At 42.8% G+C, this 19,504-nt stretch overlaps 1 protein-coding gene across 8 annotated transcripts in view; it reads left to right on the top strand.

The window, feature by feature from the left end:
* EVC (EvC ciliary complex subunit 1) overlaps positions 1–19,504 on the top strand; it is a 74,019-nt gene that overhangs the window by 1,003 nt on the left and 53,512 nt on the right. For 5 of the 8 annotated variants that reach the window (XM_074992474.1, XM_074992472.1, XM_074992475.1 and 2 more), the window contains exons 2-6: positions 6,557–6,676; positions 11,663–11,746; positions 12,969–13,201; positions 15,311–15,395; positions 17,732–17,830. In XM_074992474.1, coding sequence (XP_074848575.1) covers positions 6,557–6,676; positions 11,663–11,746; positions 12,969–13,201; positions 15,311–15,395; positions 17,732–17,830 — 621 coding nt within the window. The remainder of the gene's footprint in view (positions 1–6,556; positions 6,677–11,662; positions 11,747–12,968; positions 13,202–15,310; positions 15,396–17,731; positions 17,831–19,504) is intronic. The other 3 variants (XM_074992473.1, XM_074992478.1, XM_074992477.1) reach the window with 3 other exon arrangements.

Genomic DNA, 19,504 nt, shown 5'->3' with positions numbered 1-19,504 from the left:
TTAGCCCCAGCTGTCCAAATTTCAGTAGCTAAGGTGGCAGGGTTAGTACCACTCCTGGGCCCCAGACCTCCATTCAGGCCAGTTCCACAGTATGGGACATGCTTACTGTTGCTGGGGTTCAGGCTTTGGTCCCTGGGCTCAGAGGACAACAGGTAGGAGTACTGGCTGGGTAAGTGTACTAGAACTTTAACAATGTTCAAAACAGAACTAAATACATGGAAGCTAGGTCCATCAATGGCTGTTAGCTAGGACGGACAGGGATGGTGTCCCGAGCTTCTGTTTGTCAGAAGCTGGGAATGGTCAAAAGTGGATGGATCACTTGTTCTGTTCATTCCCACTGGCTGCTGTCATTGGCCTCCTGTCAGGATAGCACTGGGCTAGATGGACCTTTGGTCTGATCCAGTATGGTCGTTTTTATGTTCTTTTCTACCATGCTTTGAACACTGGCACATCCTGGTACAAGAAAGTGACCATAACTCTGATTTGGTACACATTGCATCTCTCTCATCTGGTGCCCTCAGGACCTGTTTGGTGTTGAACAAGAGAATTTGCCAGACAATGGGAGATCAATATTTTCTAGCATTTTGCTGCTTACAGGGCTCTTAGAAGACATTTAGGGGTAAATTACAGTTAAATAGCAACACAGAACACTGAGAGCCAGGACTGGTGTCTGTAAACAAACTTTATGGGACCACAGGAAACTTGGCCACACCCATGATAAGTGGTCATCTGGCTAACTAAAATCATGCTGGATTACAGAGTTTGCCAGATGAGAGAGTTCCAGTTTAGAGAGGTTCAGCCTGTATTTGCATCCTGATGGATCTAGGCATAGGGTTCTCGCAACAAAAATTTTGTTGGTCTCATAGGCTACGTTTACATGGCATTCCCCTTGTGAGAGACGAATGCAAATGAGGGAACCCAATGTTGCAATGAAGTGCTGATTTACAAATCTCACACTTCATTTGCATAATTGTGCATGATTATGCTGTCGGGAGAGAGTATGATAAAAAAAAAAAAAAAAAAGGCTGTATAGAAAACCCCCTTCACTGACAAACTTTTATATCTCATTTTTTTCAGAGAGAAGGGTCTGTCAACAAAGGAGGTTTTGCTGGCAGAACCCCGTCTATGCGGATTAGTTTTTTTCCCCCAAAATCTCTCCCAACAGTGCAGTTGCAGGAGATTATGCAAATGAAGCATGAGATTTGTAAACCAGTGCTTCATTTGCAATGCTAGGTTCCCTCATTTGCATTCGTCTCTCATGAAAGGAACACCATGAAGCCATAGCCACAGTGTGGAAACCAGCTCTTGCCGGTGGCTACTCTGACAATGTTTCCCAAAATACTTAAATAACATTAGGAAAAACAAATAAATATGCATATATGCACATCCAAATCATTCTAATTTGTTTATGCAGGCTTCCCCCCGCAACTCAGTAATAAAAATACAGTTGTCTCTGTTCTTTAGGGACCTAAACAGAATAGAAACAAACAAAAAAAAGGTGCTTTGTATGTTCTTATCCATTGTTTCTTTTGCCTTGGGTTTTTTTAAAAACTTGCTAGCTAGCAAGTCCATTGCTATGAAAAGTGATATTTGTATATTTCTTAACATTTTTTTCACTAGAACAGACTTGCAAGGCAGTGAAAAGTAATGCAGTCAGGTTTCAGTGTTCGCAAATTCAATTATTTGCAAGTGGCCTCGCTTCCTCGGGGCCGAGAGCACTGGCAGCTGCCACGGCTTCCACAGGGTTCTAGGCAGGGAGCACTGGTGGCTGCTGTGGGTTCCCCGGGTTTCTGGGGCTGGGAACACCAGCGGCTGCTGTGGATTCCCCGGGGCTGGAAACGTCAGCAGTTACTGCAGCTTCCCCAGGGCTCTGGGGCCGGGAACACCAGTGGTTGCCGCAGCTTCCCCAGGGCTCCAGGGCTGGGAGTGCTGGTGGCACAGCCATGGCTTCTGGGGCTGGGAACACCAGCAGCTGCTTTGGCTTCCCTGGGGCTTTGGGGCTAGGAGCGCCAGTGGCTGTCATGGCTTCCCCAGGCACCAGGGCTGGGAACACCAGCAGCTTCTGGGGCTTCCCGGGGGCCCGGGCAGGAGTGCCAGCAGCTGCCCCTTCCTGGGGCTCACACACACACATGCAAAAATCAACATTTGCAAGCATTACGGAACACCATAAATGTTGAGGCCCTACTGTACTCGCAAACGTACAGGTATTACTATTCTTAGCAGATGTACTCGGCCTTGACAAACTGGGGGGCAAATTAAGCCTTGGATTGGAATGTGAGTGGGAAGGCAGAGTCTAAGGGTGATGGACGAGGGGGCCAGAGGAGGCAGCAAGAGCAATTGGGAAGGGTGGTTGGAGCAAACCCCCAAGCGAAACCCAGTGGATAGACCGGAGCCTGAATACTTGTAACTGGGGAGGACTGGAGTCTGCTGATGTGCAGTTGAACTCCAGAGTTAGAGGACTTGGCAGCTCCAGATAATGCGGGATCTGGGGGGCAGGAATTGAGCCAAAGCTCAAAGTTCCAAGGCCAGATCCTGGATCCTCCCTCCAGAGCCTGGGAGCAGGGTCGGGGGTGGCAGTGGGGTCCAGCAGCAGCAACAGACAGACATTGCTGAGCCTAGCACTAGAGACTGAAGCACCATGGCTGGATCCTGGAGCTCAGTGGCCAGACCACAGGGGATTGAGCCCCATACTGCACAACTGATATCCAAGAGCCAGTGGACACAGCAGGAGCCAGGAGTGATGGGAAACACGAGCCTGGGGTCAAAACCCAAAGCTCTCTGGCCGGATCCTGGTGTCCTTGCTTGGATGAAATTGGAATTTAGTGTTTTCCAAAGCCCATGTTCTTTCTCTTGTTTAACATGCAGTTGTTTGACTTTAGACCTCTCTGGGGAAATATATACATTTTCATGCTAACCTTTTAAAGGTTCCCAGTTGTTCCCTTGATCTTAAACGGTTTTTTGAGACTCCAGCATTATTTCATTACAAGTACCCATAGAATTATTTACAGTACACCAGGTTATTTTCTGGGAACAATTATTGATTTATTTATTCCTTTATTTGGTTTGTTTTTGCTCTAAATCGGACTTAGACCTACATAATATTGAGTTAATTTATTGTAACAGTGTTTGGCATTGACGCAGCTGGAGGATCCAATGCCATAGAGTGTTCATTCTGCATTCAGTGAGTAATTTGTTTTTCATAAGCCACACCTCTTTTCACAACTATACAGCTAACCTGCTATAAACACACACACAGAATAGGGCTGCTCATAATTAAGCCTGGTGAGAGAGAAGAAAATATTTGTAGCCATCTTCTTTCAAGTGGAAAATTTGAAACTGTGCTTGAAGCCATGCTCTGGCCTGGCAATGGATGTACTTCAGGTACTAGATCAATGCATTCTATGGAGGTAGAAGCTTCTCTCATTCAAGTGCTCATTTTGCTTCCCAAATAGATGTTATTTTTTTTATTGCTGTCACTGTTTTCTCAGTGTAGCTAAGCACAATTACTGTCCTTTGGGCCTTCATCTGTCTGGTCACTCCAGACCTATGGTTGTGAGGTATGAGTATTTTAGAAAAGCCATTTTTACCAGTGCCTTCCAGCAGTGTTCTGTTCTTCTGTAATATCCTCTGGTCAGTTCTACCTTGTGCCTATGCACTTCTGTGTTAAATTAGAGCTTTCCCAGTTATGAGAGTCTGGTAGATTAAAAGAGGTAATGTCACTTTACATTCAGAATACTGTACATTGGGCAGACAAAAAGGGAACTGATAGGAGTTTATAAATGGGGGCAGGAAATAGAGATTCAACCTAGAAAAAATCAATTTTATACACTGGGGATAAATATTCCAAGTTAAGATGTTCAGTGGGAAATAAATGCTTGTAAAATAATACAGGATGAACCTCTCAAATCTGGAATTCTCTCATCCAGCAACATCCGTAATCTGGCATGATTTTAGTTATCTGGATGACCTTTTATCATGGGTGTGGCCAAGTTTCCTGTTGTCCCCTAAAGTTTGTTTACAGCCACCAGTCTTGGCTCTCAGCATTCTGTGGTGTTATTTAACTGTAATCTACCTCTAAATCTTTTCTAAGAGACAAGCAAAGAAAGTGTTGGTAATGCTACTAGTCAATGCTGACTTTGCGTGGTCCAGCAAATTCTCTCATCCAGCACCAGTGATGTCCCGAGGGTGCCAAATTAGAGAGGTTCAACGTGTATTGACAAATAGCAATGGCTGAAACAGGCAAACTGAAAGCAGATGCCTTCCTTGGGCTACATGAGCATCTTGTCAGCCTAGTAAGAAGATGAATTGTAAAACAAAATCAAAATTATCAGCATAAACAGAAGCAAAAGGGATTGAAACTTAAGGAAAGGTAATAAAAGAACTAATTACATTCTGTATTGTGCAGCCAGCTACTAAAGGAAAATTTATATCAAGACAAAACTGAGAGATGGAAAGTGGTGTAGGCCAGAGGTCAGCAACCTGCAGCTCATAAGAACATAAGAATGGCCATACTGGGTCAGACCAAAGGTCCATCCAACCCAGTATCCCGTCTGCCGACAGTGGCCAATGCCAGGTGCCCCACAGAAGGAGAACAGAAGACAACGATCAAGTGATTTATCTCCTGCCATCCATCTCCTGCCCTTGTACTGAAGGCTAGGGCACCATACTTTACCCCTGGCTAATAGCCATTTATGGACCTAACCTGCAAAAATTTATCGAGCTCTTTTTTAAACCCTAATAGAGTCCTGGCCTTCACAGCCTCCTCCGGCAAGGAGTTCCACAGGTTGACTGTGCGCTGTGTGAAGAAAAATTTCCTTTTATTAGTTTTGAACCTACTACCCATCAATTTCATTTGGTGTCCCCTAGTTCTTGTATTATGGGAAAAGGTAAATAATTTTTCTATATTCACTTTCTCCACACCATTCATGATTTTATATACCTCTGTCATATCGCCCCTCAATCGCCTCTTTTCCAGACTGAAAAGTCCCAGTCTCTCCAGCCTCTCCCCATATGGGACCCGTTCCAAACTCCTAATCATCTTAGTCGCCCTTTTCTGAACCTTTTCTAATGCCAATATATCTTTTTTGAGGTGAGGAGACCACATCTGCACGCAGTACTCAAGATGTGGGCGTACCATAGTTTTATATAGGGAAAGTATGATATCTTTTGTCTTATTATCTATCCCTTTTTTAATAATTCCTACCATCCTATTTGCTTTACTAACTGCCGCTGCACACTGCGTGGATGTCTTCAGAGAACTATCCACTATAACTCCAAGATCCCTTTCCCGATCTGTCGTAGCTAAATTTGACCCCATCATGTTGTACGTGTAATTTGGGTTATTTTTTCCAATGTGCATTACCTTACACTTACCCACATTAAATTTCATTTGCCATTTTGCTGCCCAATCACTCAGTTTGCTGAGATCTTTTTGTAGTTCTTCACAATCCCTTTTGGTTTTGACTGTCCTGAACAACTTGGTGTCATCTGCAAACTTTGCCACCTCACTGCTCACCTCATTTTCTAGATCATTGATGAACAAGTTGTACAGGATCTTTGAACAAGTTGAACGGCAGCTCTTTCCTTTGCAGCTCCAGACACAGCCACTGCTGATTCCTCTTGCGTCTCCTTGCCTTGCCACCACCGAAGCAGTAGTACTAAATTCAATTGGGCTAACAGCTAGCAGGGCAGCAGGAGGGATCCAGCCATTAAACCAATTGAATTTGGCTCCATTATTTCAGCAGTGACAGGGCAGAGAGCCATACAGAGCCCCTCACTCGTCCTGCTGCTCACACCTCCATGCTGCACAGCTGCCACACGCAGAGCTGCCATGGCCTCCGCTCCTCTGCAGCTCCATGCTGGGCTGGTTCTGCTTCTCCTCAGCCACAGCACAGGGCTGGATTCAGAGAGGGGTTTTTGGGCTGCAGCCCCAGGCTGCGGTGTCTCCAGGCGATAGCTGGTACAGCCCCTGTGTTCTGAGCCAGCCCTTCTCTGGCTGTGGGGAGACAGCTCGGCATGCTGCCATTCCCTCCCCCTCAGTGGACCGTGGCCCGGAGGAGGGAAGCCACACTACCCAAGTGGCCACAGCCCTCTGGTACAAGTTAGAGTTTCCTAAGTACCAATATCGTCAAACCTCTAGCTTTTCTCATCCTGCACCATAGCAAGTGTTCCATGGCTGAGTCCAAACCGCTTTGTGCACCTCTGTAACTTCATCAGGTTAATAGTTCCATTGCCACTCCTCAATATTGCAATTATTTGATGCTGGAGATGGCACTGAACATGCAATAGTCAGAGTCTTTTATCTTTCCATTGGCCACGTCTCCAGCTTTGGGGGAGAAGAGCAAATCGAATACAGAAGGAAACTAAAGATACTAATAAAGTTTCTTTGGCCGATAAGCTTATTAGTCATTTTCTGAAAACTGAAATTTTTAATCTAAAATAATCATTTGTACCCACTTTGTAACTTGCACAGGATAGCACTATAAATACAACAGGATCATCTAAGATGAATCAAGGTGGTTTGAGTTGCATGTTTTTTTCTGCTTTGGGATTTCAGCAGGATGATCCCCAAAGGCTCCTGGAAAGCTTTCACTCGGATTTACATGGACATCTTGATGAAAATGTGCTCTCACGCAGAAAGAAGAAAAGAGAAACTGAAATGTCAGAGGAGGAAATGGTACTGGAATTAACAGTCTATTTCTTTTGTAGATTTCTGTGTTTTCTGGCATTGTAACTTGCTTACTTAGCAGCTGATCCAGATGTCCCCAGTTGCAACAGGATTGGGATCTAGCCCTTCAAGAGCTACAATAATTCCATTACAAAAGTTGTCATAAAGAGACTGGAAGCTGAATGTAGTAAATCAGAGACATGGTGAAAAGAATGAGGGCCCTGAACCTAGGATCTATTGATATTTGAAAATATAATTTCACTTCTATTTATCTGGCCCACTCCCAGTCTGTTACTTACACAGAATTCCCATTCATATCCACTAGAATTGTTTCCCACTCTACCTTCATATTACAAATTTGAGGGCAGTAGCTGGCAATGACTTGTTTATATTGGTCTAGGTACTATACACTGAAATGTAAGTAAAGTACTTCTACTTCCCTTGATTTATTTTATACTTATCTGGTAAAAATGAGAAAGTAAGCATTTCTTCAGTATTAGCATATTGGAACTCTTCTGTATTTTTATGTCTGATTTATAAACAATAAATTTTGAAGTTTGGTGAAATTTGGGGCTACACAAGACAAATCAGACCCCTAAAGGTGGAGCAGTAATGTAGAAGGATTGAGAACCACTGTTTGTATCAAGATCCATTGAATTCCCTATGATTCTTTCTTGAGTAAGAACTGCAGGACTGGCGCAGAAATATCCAGCAAATGGGATAAATGGATCACAACCATTGTGTTAAGGTTCTGCTTGGTTTGTTTAGATACTGGGAGTCTGGTCAGATTGCAAAACCTGTTGCTTTTCACAAGCTAGAAGATATATGTTTTCCAGAAACTTGGTGTAGGTCGAACCTCTGTAATCTGAAATTCCCATGTCCAGTAACACCCATAGCCTGGCATCTTCGGCAACCCAGTATGTGCCCTGGATTTGGAACCCTCATGGGGAGGAACACTGCCAAGCTCTCCCTTCCCCACCACCCCTGCTTGCTGCCAGACAGACGTCTGTATGGACCAAAATCTAACCCTGATGTTTAGAAACATGCACAGATGAAAATTTTTTTATCCAAATCTGTATTTACGTCCATGGCTATAATGCCAATATTCATGGATTTGGAGACTGCTACTGATGTCCCCTAGGAAAGAATTGCCCAGGCTCCTTGCCAGAGGAGCAATATTCCAGGCTCTGGCAGAAGTCCAGTGATTTGGGAGACTCTCTTAGGTGTGTAAGAAATGCATCAAAATGTGACTCTCAGGCCCAAAGTCAAGAGTTAGGTGGGTATGCATAGGTGCCATGTTTTGTGTTGCTCCATTTGTGATATTGTATGCAAATCAGTTAATTAGCTTTACACACTTGCAAATTTTTAAGCTGAAATCAATGATTTAATAAGGTCAATCCACACCTTCCTGAGCACTGGTTGGGAGGAGACATCAAGCTGAACATTTGATATATGAAAAGTGTCTCTGCGGAACGTTTGGAAGTTTAGAAGCTGAAGAACCCTAAATAGCAGGGTTGTCAAGGCAAACTACACACATCCTCAGCTTGTTTTAATTTACCCCCACCCACTCAGAAAATCCTACCTGCCTTAACTACCCCCCTCGCCCCCCCCCAACAAATTTAGGTGCTGTGGCTTCTCTCTGTCCAGCTACTCTTCTCAGACTTCCATACTTGGGCAGTTGTCTCTATTTGACCCCTCACTGCATCTCCAGCTGTCAATAAACAATCCTTTTGAAACACCAGAGCTGGCAGCTGAGACAAGAGGACTGTCAGGATGCAAGAAATCACTGCTGGAGACAGTTGAGAATAGGGAAAGCACAAATACAGCAACTTGCTACTAAAAATTCCAAAATGTTGAGGTTTTTGCGGAGCTCTGATTGAGCCTCCCCTTCTGCTCAGATGTTTGCCCCCTACCAGGCTGCTCTGCAGAATTACTGCAACTCCAGAATCAGATATAAAGGCCAGGGTCTAAAGATGACTGGTAGATGGGAGAGGAGCTAGCTTTACACCCTTCTGAGCATCTGCACAGCCTTTGACATGTGTGTAGCTTCATGAATAGCCACAGTCCCATTCAAGGGCAGAATCAGGCCCTTAACTACAGCAATTCAGGTGTATGTTCATGTTGCAAATGTGAGAGTACTTCCATAGCATACTTGAGCTACGCCTACATGGCAGCCTTATTTTGAAATAAGATATTTCAAAATATGGCCATTTTAAAATCTCTTATTTCAAAATAATGCAACCCCATGCAAAATGTATTTGGAAATAGCACCCAGGTATTTCCGTATAGCATTTCCGGACACAGCGCTATTTTGACATAGTACCGATGGAGCACATTATGGCTTATTTCAAAACAGCTCTGTTCTGTATCTTAATCACATCTATTTCCAAATAGCGATTTCAAAATAAGTGTTATTCCTTCTGGAATGAAGTTTACGAAAAGCAAAATAATGCACCCATGATTTTGAATTTATTTGGAAATAGTGTGTTTGTCAGACACTGCCCAAGTTACTTTGAAATAACTACTGTTATTTCAAAATAACTTGGCCCTGTAGACACAGCCTTATTATATAGCCTCATTATTTGCAGTACTTTCCCCTGCCCCTCCCACAACCAAGTCAGGTTTTTTATAAAAAAGCCAGTTTGTTCCAATTACTGCTGACAAAAGGCAGACAAGGGTTAAGCCATCTATCATTAACTAGCGTAGCTGAAAAATTCTGTTGATTGGGCTAGTACTTATCCATTGCCAGAGTATCCTACCCAATGGCTGTGTCTACACTTACAAAAAACTTCAAAATGGCCATGCTAATGGCCAAATAGAGAATACTAATGAGGCCCTGAAATGAATATTCAGCACCTCATTAGTATGCCACCAGCTGCAGTGCTTCGAAAGTGCTGCAGTTCGCTTGCCCGCAGCTCATCTACACGGGATTCCTTTTCTAAAGGACCCTGTCAACATTGAAATCCCCTGACAGGAATAAGGGGATTTCGTTGGTGGCAGGGTCCTTTCAAAAAGGACCCTCCATGTAGACGAGCCACTGGCGAGCAAACCACAGCATTTTCGAAGTGTCGTGGCTGGCGGCATGCTAATGAGGCGCTGAATATTCATTTCAGCACCTCATTAATATTCTTCGATTTGGCCATTAGCATGGCCATTTCGAATTTTTTTGTAAGGGTAGACGTACCCAATATGTCTACACATATAAATCAGTGGGAATACTATGTGTGCGTGATCAAGGGCATGATTGCCTGGCCCTCTGTGCCTTGAACCAAAAAATAAAGTTTTGAAGTGCATCAGACGTTATGTGCAACTACCAGTGCATGACCTCTTCTGATTTTTTCTGTTAGCTCATTTCAGTCTTTATGTTAAGGCTCCATCAGTCACTTGCCATTTCTCACAATAATCTATGAAGTAGCAACTGCATAAGTTTCAGCAAACCAGACTGTTCCATTAGTAACACTAGAAATGCGATAGTTCAAAAACCTCTGGAAACTTTGCTTTCAACTGTCTGAGTTAATATTTGCTGCTCACATTTGCTAGGTACTTTGTATTGTTATGCTTAAAAGAAGCACACAGGATCTTTTTCAGGGGGATAAGGCAACATGCTACATTTATTGATAATATAACAAAATAGCATATGCTTTTACACACACACACACACACACACACACACACACACACACACACACACACACACACACACACACACACACACACACACACACACACACACACACACACACACACACACACACACACACACACACACTGATCAGACAAATCAGCTGCCATGAGGAGGAGCTGGGATCCTGCATTCCATCCTGGTTCTCCAAGTCTTAGCAGGACAGAACCCAAAGAATAATAAAGGACACCCCCCATCTTTTATAGGGTTTTCCCCCAAGTCCATGCATTTCGCTCTATCAGGCATTAATCAATCATTTGGCATGACAATCAGTCATTCTGCAACATACAGTTGTCCTGCAGTTATCTGACATGAATATTCTGATGACCTCTCCTGGGTGGTGTTTTCTGGGAAGGTTATCATCAGTTCCCTATCAAGGGGTGCTTGTTCCTAACTTTGAGGTCTGTCAGTTAGCCCTCTCCAGTCTGCCCTGTCCAGTCTTTGTAGTTATTTGGTGCTCCTAAGTCTTCAACCCTGCCTCCGGTCATCTGGGCATGAAGTGGATTTTATGCCTCTCTCTCTAAAAGCATTTTTTCTCTCATTCACACGGACACCACATTTACATAATTCTAGCATGGAATGAAGAGTAACAAAATTTCTTTCTAATACTATTATCACTCAAACACACTGCTGATCACTATACTAAAGCTATTCGTGAAGAAGAAATTAAATAAAAAGCATGAACCAGAAGTCTAACTGGCTGAAATTTGCTGTTGACAGGCTAAACAAAATACATTATCTACAAAAAATCCTTTTGAAAGAACCAGTGTCTTTCCTCAGGGAGACCCAGATGGGTTTTTCCATATTTATATTTTCAGTCGGTCATTCTTGAAAAATTACCACCAGTTTTATTTAACCTATTATTTCTGTACTGAAATTTAAAATCAACATTCCTAGTCAGCACATGGCAGCCCAGCCTGAGGAGTCTCCATTGCCAATGTATATTATTAAATTAGTTTAAAAAATCGCATAAGAAAATTGGATTTATCTTTCACTGTAAGGGAAAAGGGTAAGAAAACGAGCTATGAAACTGCTGTAGTCTATCATCTCTTACTGGAGTAAAATCCTTTGAGATGGAGCCGTGGTAATAAAACTTCCAATCGTAGACAGTTCTCTTCCTCTTTGGGCTTCAGACTCTCACCTGGACCATGAGAAGACAGTTCCTTTCAGAATGTAAGTCCAAAGACAGTTTGTGATCAATAAAATTCCTAAGCTATGCAACCAAAAGGGCATCTGGGAACTTCTGCTAACGATGTAATATGATCTGCTATTTTTATGAAAGTTTACAGGACTTTTCTGTTGTTTCCATACAGGGAAATGAGTCTTCATTGAACAGTAACGTCACAGCATTTGCATTAAAAGCAAAAGTTGTCTATCCAATCAATCAAAAATTCAGGGTAAGAGTTTAGACCATTTATAAAAGCAGGAAATACTGCAAGAAATTTACTGTCAAACCTCAAGTTACAGACACCTCGGGAATGGAGGTTGTTCATAATACTGAAATGCTTACAATTCTGAACAAGCTTTTATGAGCTACTCCTCAAGGCAGCCTGCTGGAAGCGAGGGCTCCTAACTGCAATGGCTGTCCAGCAGGTCAGGCTGGGGGACGGACAGCTGGTTCTGCCCCCTGGTTGCAATGATGATGAGTGAGGCACCCTAGGGTACTTCAGTGTCAATATGCAGGCAGCAACGAAAGGTCCTGTGGCACCTTATAGACTAACAGAAAAGTTTTGAGCATGAGCTTTCGTGAGCACAGACTCACTTCATCAGATGCATCGTTGCTGTTACAGATCCAGACTAACACGGCTACCCCTCCGATATTTAATATGCAGGCAGTGCCCTGTACAATTGAGCTGCTTCTTCAGAGCACAGTATTCAAGTAGGGGCTTGGACTCCAGCTCCAGCAGCTTGGACTCTAGCCCGGGTGTCCGTAGCAGCTGAGGAAGTTTCTTTCCGTGCTCTGAGCTTGCAGGCTTGTCCCCCTCCCAGCCGTAGGCAGAGAGAGGGGAAAACTGGATTTATTGCCTCCTAACTGTAATGGCTGCTACTTGCTGTGGGGAGGAGGGAATAGTAGTGTGTGGCAGGCCAGATGTGCCTACCTGTAAGAAGCAATAGAAACACAGCATAGTATTTGCTTTTGGGGGTGGATGGGGCTCTGCTTCTGCCTGCTTGGTTGCTTCGGGTTTCCCACTAATGTCCAGTTAATGGAGTCATCTGTAACTCTAGTACATGTAGCTTTGATGATGTACAGTACTGTTAAGCATCTCACGTAAGAGTGGATTTTGTTTATAGCAAATTGATACAGGCCTTATCCTATGTGGTGCTAGTTGCCTTCAACAGGCACTGAAATTTTCAGCAGTTGACCTGGGCCTGATAAAATTATCACAATAGTCAATTGGAAGTTTTCCATTAACTTTGGCCCAGGAGGCATTCAGCACCTAGCAGGGTATGGTCTTTGTTCATATGTTCATAATTTAATAGACAAACATATTCCCCACACTAAAGTTATGTACAGAAATTTTGTTAAAATTGTGGTAAAAATTTTGGAAAATATCCAGTATTCATAAGCTGTTCATCATTTTATTCAGTATTAGCCGTGTAACTTTTCTTTATCCCTAGCCCCTGGCAGACGGATCATCCAATCCATCTTTGCATGAGAATCCAAAGCAAGCTGTTCTGCCTAATCAGATAATAGAAACTTCTACGTCAAGCAGCCTTGGATCCCTTACTCATGCAGGCAAAGAGGACTGTAGTTCATCTACTACAATACATTCTGCAACTAGTGATGACAGGTTTCAGGACCGAACTTTTCAGAAGGTGACGTGTTTCCCTGAAATTCTGACTTGTGAGAGGTAAAGAAACAACTGGCAGTAAATTTTGGTCATTTGAAAACACACACTTTTTTTAACGTTAAAGATCTGGCATGGATAAAGAATCAGGGTTCTCAAATCCATGTGTTGAAAGCATACAGTCCATACATAAAAACTTTGCTGGAGGGAATTAAATGTTCTTGGAAACTGAGGAAATTACATACTGTTGTGTAATACAAATGGGTTTACTTTTCATAAAATTCTGGGGAAAGTAGTACAGGCAACACTACCTTGAGAAAACTCCTTTTTACTCTATTGTGATAACATGACAGCATGAGCTTTGAAAGGCTCTTGATCACATAGGCTACGTCTACACGTGCCCCAGACTTCGAAATGGCCATCCAAATGGCCATTTTGAAGTTTACTAATGAAGCGCTGAAATGCATATTCAGCGCTTCATTAGCATGCGGGCGGCAGCGGCGCTTCGAAATTGATGCGCCTTGCCGCCGCGCGGCACGTCCAGACGGGGCTCCTTTTCGAAAGAGCCCTGCCTACTTTGAAGTCCCCTTATTCCCATGAGCTCATGGGAATAAGGGGACTTTGAAGTACGTGGCGTCCTTTCGAAAAGGAGCCCCGTCTGGATGCGCCGCACGGCGGCAAGGCGCATCAATTTCGAAGCGCCACTGCCGCCCGCATGCTAATGAAGCGCTGAATATGCATTTCAGCGCTTCATTAGTAAACTTCAAAATGGCCATTTGCATGGCCATTTCGAAGTTTGGGGCACGTGTAGACACGGCCATAGGGTCCAATCCTGCCAAATGCTAAGTGTGCTTTCTACAGCATGCTGAACCCTCTTCACTCATAGTGAAGAGCCTGAGAGCTTCAGCCCCGCTACCTCCTTCACCCCCAGGATCAGATTCATAATAAAGAACATTTTAAAGATTCCTAAAACTTAATTAAATAAATATTTTTATTTTCTGTCTCTCTCACACCTAACTGTATTGATGATATAATCATTTCATTGTCTTAATTGACTTCAAAACACTGACACACATCTATACATAAAAATAAAAAAAACCTATGGATGAGCAATGCGCATAGTGCGAAGTCTGAACTGCTCCTACTTTCTTCTCAACATCTCCCACTCTCTCAGACCCACGCTGCTACTAAGGATAAATATCTGGGCAGCATTTCTTTATATACGAACAACTTACTCTTTGTTTCTGTCATGCTTGAGTAGTTCCTTGCCTCATTAGTACCACAGAAATGGATATGAATAAGGGTATCAGAACTGGGTCATTAATACTACTAAGCATGTGTTTAGGTCCAGATTCAAACATTATTTACACCTTGCTCTGTGGTAATGACAAAGGACTGTGAGCTAGTCTTGCAAAGTATCCAGTAGATTGGTCCAAGCCCATCACAAAAAATGTGCTTAAATGCTTTGCTGAATTCGAACCAGAGTGCTCAGTACCCTGAAAAATAAAACCCTGGGTATTTGAGGCAGTAACTCCTGGGGGCTGCTCATCCTGCATTGGGGGAAAAAGATCCCTGCTTAGACACTACAGCAATGGCCATGCTGTAATAACCTGAGTAGTGTCAGAGTTCACTCTGCCACTGAGTTGTTGTATGGTTGTATGCCACATTCGTGTGTTAATAGCCATCTATCTATCCCCTATGTAGTCCAAGTTGCAATATGGGGAAAAATGAAACTCATGTCAGAGGTTAGCGTGTGGCTTAATCAAATAACATTACTACAGCACAACTGGAGATGGAATACACTAAACACTAAGTGTTACTATTACCATTTTAAATTACAATTTTGTTTTGTTTATTCTTGCCATCCATCCATATTGTTCAGGCTTGCAGTTTATCTGCAGATTTCTGTTCCTCTAATGCATTAAAGCACACATTCTTTTTATCTTTCATGCCACAGCATTTTGAGATTTTTTTTTTTATACAAAGTATGAAAAGAATTGAATTGACTGTTGTTCCAGGAAAGCTGCTTTGGTGAGAATTTACAACTTAAAGGAAAAAGGAAACAAAATTACAAGCATTACTGTTTTCCATCAGTTCTATTTTTGCCGTGGTGCTTTGGCACAGCATAAGTAGGTTTCTGCTAACGAATTTTAAACCTCTGCTTTGTTTTAGTTTTGATGTTAAGCTCTGCCTGTATAGTCTTCTTTTGAAAGATCTGCTGCTTCTTGACACTGAACTAAGAAAGGAAAAACAGGTGGTAGGTACAAACTTATGATGTATAGCCATTTGAACTGAACATTTAAATTTGGGATGGCCGCTCCTTTAGAAAGGTTAGAGTCTAGTCAAGATAATTCATTCTGACTATCAGACTTTATTGAGAAAAGCTACCTTTTTCTACACTATATTTTATTTTTCTATATGTCATGAATATATATTTGGTTCAACTCGGGGTAACTGGGTATAATTTAATTCCTTTTTATACAAGAGGCTAGACTTGGCCAGAACATTAAGTGATGTAATGTTCTTTCAGGGCCTTAAAAACCCTCTAAATTTTAATCCATAAAATATACTATACTATAACATGTAGAGAAACAAATGTTGTGTAGCTATATTTATGTCTTAAGTGTAAATGTATTACAGTCTCAAATATTCTGTATTCTGTATGTAATATATGAAATGTCAGAATGGCACTGATAAGGTGTAGTATAGAAATCGAAGTACCCCCTTATTCATTTGCAGGGGCTAAGTCATGAGAGAGCAACCCCCATTGTATGGAGTGTAGCAGGAAGGCAGGAAGAACAGATGTATGAAGTTTTAATTGTGCGCCTCAATGCTTTGAGCAGTGTAAGTGAGGCGGGACAGAATGGGAAGTGTCTGCTATTGATATTACAGAGGATTCCTGAATCCTCTGTGGGTCAGAATTTATTCACTGGTCTGCTCCAGGGTTACCCAGGTATTTAGCACTTTTCTCAGAACAGATTGCAAAGTTACAGTGTGGCCCTACGTGAATAAACCAGATTTTCTTTTTAACACAAATTGCAGTTCTCATGATGTATAGGACAGAGCCTTTGTTTGTTTCTTTGAAATACTTAAGCTTATAGTCTTCTCCAAAGGAGAGAAAAATAGGACCTGACTTCAGCTTTAAAAAGTGAATGGGATGGGAGAGGAAAAAAGCAGGGGAGACAAAAACCAAAAAAAGCCTCTGGCAAGGAGAGAAGTGCAAACAGGATGCAATGGACTTCTGTGATTAAAACAAAAGAATTAAGTTTTTACACAGAGTGGAGACTTGCATTGTAGATACAGATATGGTGCAGTACAGAATCATTGTTACTGGATGGGGATGGGGTTAAATCACATTCAAACAGGAGGATGTAACCACTGCCTTTTCTTTAAATTAGTTAGAAGAAGCCACTCCACCAAGTAGCTGGAACAGTAGGGACATCCAAACCACAAGCACATGTCACCTGTCAGGTTCCCAAAGAAGACAGTCATGACCAAGAGTCAGAGGCAAACCTGGGTCCACACTAGGGTTGATACTAAGGGTCTAAGTCTGGAGGCAAAGTCCAAATCAAGCCGTGGTTAAGCCAGGAATTCAAGAACAGGAAAAGGAACAGCTGTAGAAGATCCCCACTGTTATCTGGAATGCTTCTTTGATTATGTAGGATAGGGAGCCTACCAAAAGCCATGGAGATGCTGTCTGTTAAATTCTTGGCTCTTGGAAGGTGGAACACACATTGGTTATAGCTGCTAATGGGTGGCAGCCTGGAGCTACTATCTGCCTGAGAGTTCTGCAGGTCTGGGTTCCAGGCCTATAGGGCCTTATGTTACTGCCCAACAGAAAGACAAACGGGAGTCCGCTCAGGAATTTGAAATATAGGGTCAGAGAGCTTATACCAGGTATTGCTTCGCAGAGCAGTGTGTATGTTGAGAGATGCACCAGCAGAAAAGCCAAGGACTCAGGACAGGCAGTGGGGATGAGGCCCTGAGAGAGAGCTTTTGGGCTAAATGGAGAAAAGGTGGTTGAAACTGTGAGAAAGGATGCTGTTTCTTCTTGTTTGAGGCCTACTGTGTTCACGGAAGTGGGGGTTTATAAAGAACATACAAATAAACAAGATCACTCTGAATAAATACCTGACTCCATCACCAGTTTGTCCTGCTAACTAGAATAATCCAAAATTCCGGTGAGGGTGATGCAGCTATGGTAGCAGCTGCTCCCAGGAGACCGGGGCTACGCTCCCCATCCAGCGACTCCTCCTGGGAGGGATCTGGGCTGCATATTTGTGGGGTGGGGCTGGGTCTCTGTGGGCTGGCCCTGACCTACAGCTTCCCCCCAGCCTGCAGCCTTTGAGGAGTAGAGCACTCTTGGTGCCTGCTGCTGCCTCCAGTTTTACCAGGGGTTCTTTGCTTGGAGCAGCGGCCACCCTATCGCACAGCCTGTTGGAGGCAGGACAGAACTCTGCAGTCTGACCTCAGCCTCCAGCTGCCCTCGGTCCAGCTGGCACTTATAGCTCATCTTCATTAATATATGTAGTCAACAATAATTATTACAATAGTGACTTTAGGTTTTATATTTCTCTTTTTTTTAAAATGTAGGTATATATGCAAGTTCTCAAAACATACCTTTATGATTTTTATCTTAAAAAGAAAATTACTGAAGATTTGTATCAGAATATCATTTTGACAGAAGAAACTGTAAGTAACTCCAATGCTCAATGTTTCATCCAACAAAAAATAAAGTTAATTCAAGAAGTTTGTGAAAAATTGAGCAAAATGCATTGGCTGTATTGTTTTTTTTTTTTTGTTTTTTTTTTTACATAGAATAATGTCATTTATACTGTATTTCCAACTTCTCTCTTTTCTGAGGGTGGGAAGAGGGACAAAATGAATGGAAAAAAGTGATTACTGAATGCCTCTAGTGAATTGTCCATAACAACTTGTGGCTCAATGCCTATCTGTATCAAAAAATAGCAATTACTACAGTGCTATTTCCAGTCTGTTAAGAGACGAGCCTTTTTCACAGTTGAGTCCTATCAGGAACACACTATTTTCTAGACCCAAGCCAACAGCTCAATACAATGAATGAGCTCCAGGTGAAAATTCATATTCCGTGCCCACCTATTATTGTCAATAAAAACAGATTAGGGGGTACAGTATCTGAAGGATATTCTAAGCTGTTATCAAGAAAATGTATCCATTTTTCTCTCTGTGCAATTATTCTCCTAGCATATACTTTGTCAAACTCCATTTCTGGGATTGAGGCTTTTCATGCTGCACACTTACAGTTAATGTACATTGCTGAAAGCTGCTCTTACACGTGTGGATCACGTTTCCAAGATTAACAGAGGAGAAAAAGTAGTACAGCACTACAAAATAAACATCTGAAAGGTTACCAGCAGAGCCTCACTTTTTTAAAAAAGTAGATAGTCTTCTATTTAAAATCTCTCTTGTTATGTCAGCTCTGGTCAGTGGGGACTGAGGGCAGGTGGTCTACAGTGGGGGCAAAGTTGAATTAAGTTACGCAACCCTAGCTGTGTGAATAGTGCAGCTGGAGCTGATGTAATTTAGTTTGATTTTCCATAGTGCTCCCACTGCAGGAGTGGGTGGGGAGGCCAGGTTGATGGGAGAAACTCTTCCATTGACTTCCCTTCCTCCTTGTAACTCTGTGCAGTACAGAGGTCAACAGGAGTGTGAGCAGCAATGGATTAACATGTCCTCACTAGGCCTGCTAAGTCACGCCCCCCCACCCTCTCCCCCTCCTACCCCCGAAGCTTCATCTCCAGAGCATCAGAGCAATTAGGATAAGTGTAGACCAGCCTTTAGATTGATTGTGCACTTTCAGGCTATGTCTATACTGGAGAATTTTGTCAGCAAAACAGCCATTTTGCCAACAAAACCTGTGGAGCATCCAGATTCCCAGATATTGTCAACAGTGGTACCCTGCTCCCAACGAGGAATAACATCTCTCTCGACAGAGATCTGGTGACAGAAAGCTGGTCAGAGATTCTGAGGGGCATCCCTGCCTGCTATGCTTCTAGTTACCCATTTTGTCAAGAGAGTGGCTGGGCAGTCCAGCCACTCTCGGTCAACAGAGCGGATTGCTCTTGTGATCCACTTGGCAGTTTGGCCACGATGTGTCAGGAGAAGTTTTGTCTGAAGATATTTTCCAAAAAACCCTTCTGTTGACAAATCCCTGTAATCTAGACATAGCCTCACAGTGGATTAATAGTGGAGGTCTCTATAAACCTCATTCCACGAGTAATTGTGCTATTTCAAAATAGCTATTTTGAAATAGGGACTGTTTAAACAAGCTACATCTACACTAGCCCCCTCCTTTCAGAATGAGGCAATTTGGAAGATGCTAATGAG

The sequence above is a fragment of the Carettochelys insculpta genome, chromosome 4 (genome assembly GCF_033958435.1).
Source record: "Carettochelys insculpta isolate YL-2023 chromosome 4, ASM3395843v1, whole genome shotgun sequence".
In the NCBI taxonomy this organism is placed as follows: domain Eukaryota; kingdom Metazoa; phylum Chordata; order Testudines; family Carettochelyidae; genus Carettochelys; species Carettochelys insculpta.
The sequence above is the reverse complement of the archived record's forward strand: the minus strand, read 5'-3'. Positions and strand labels throughout refer to the sequence as shown.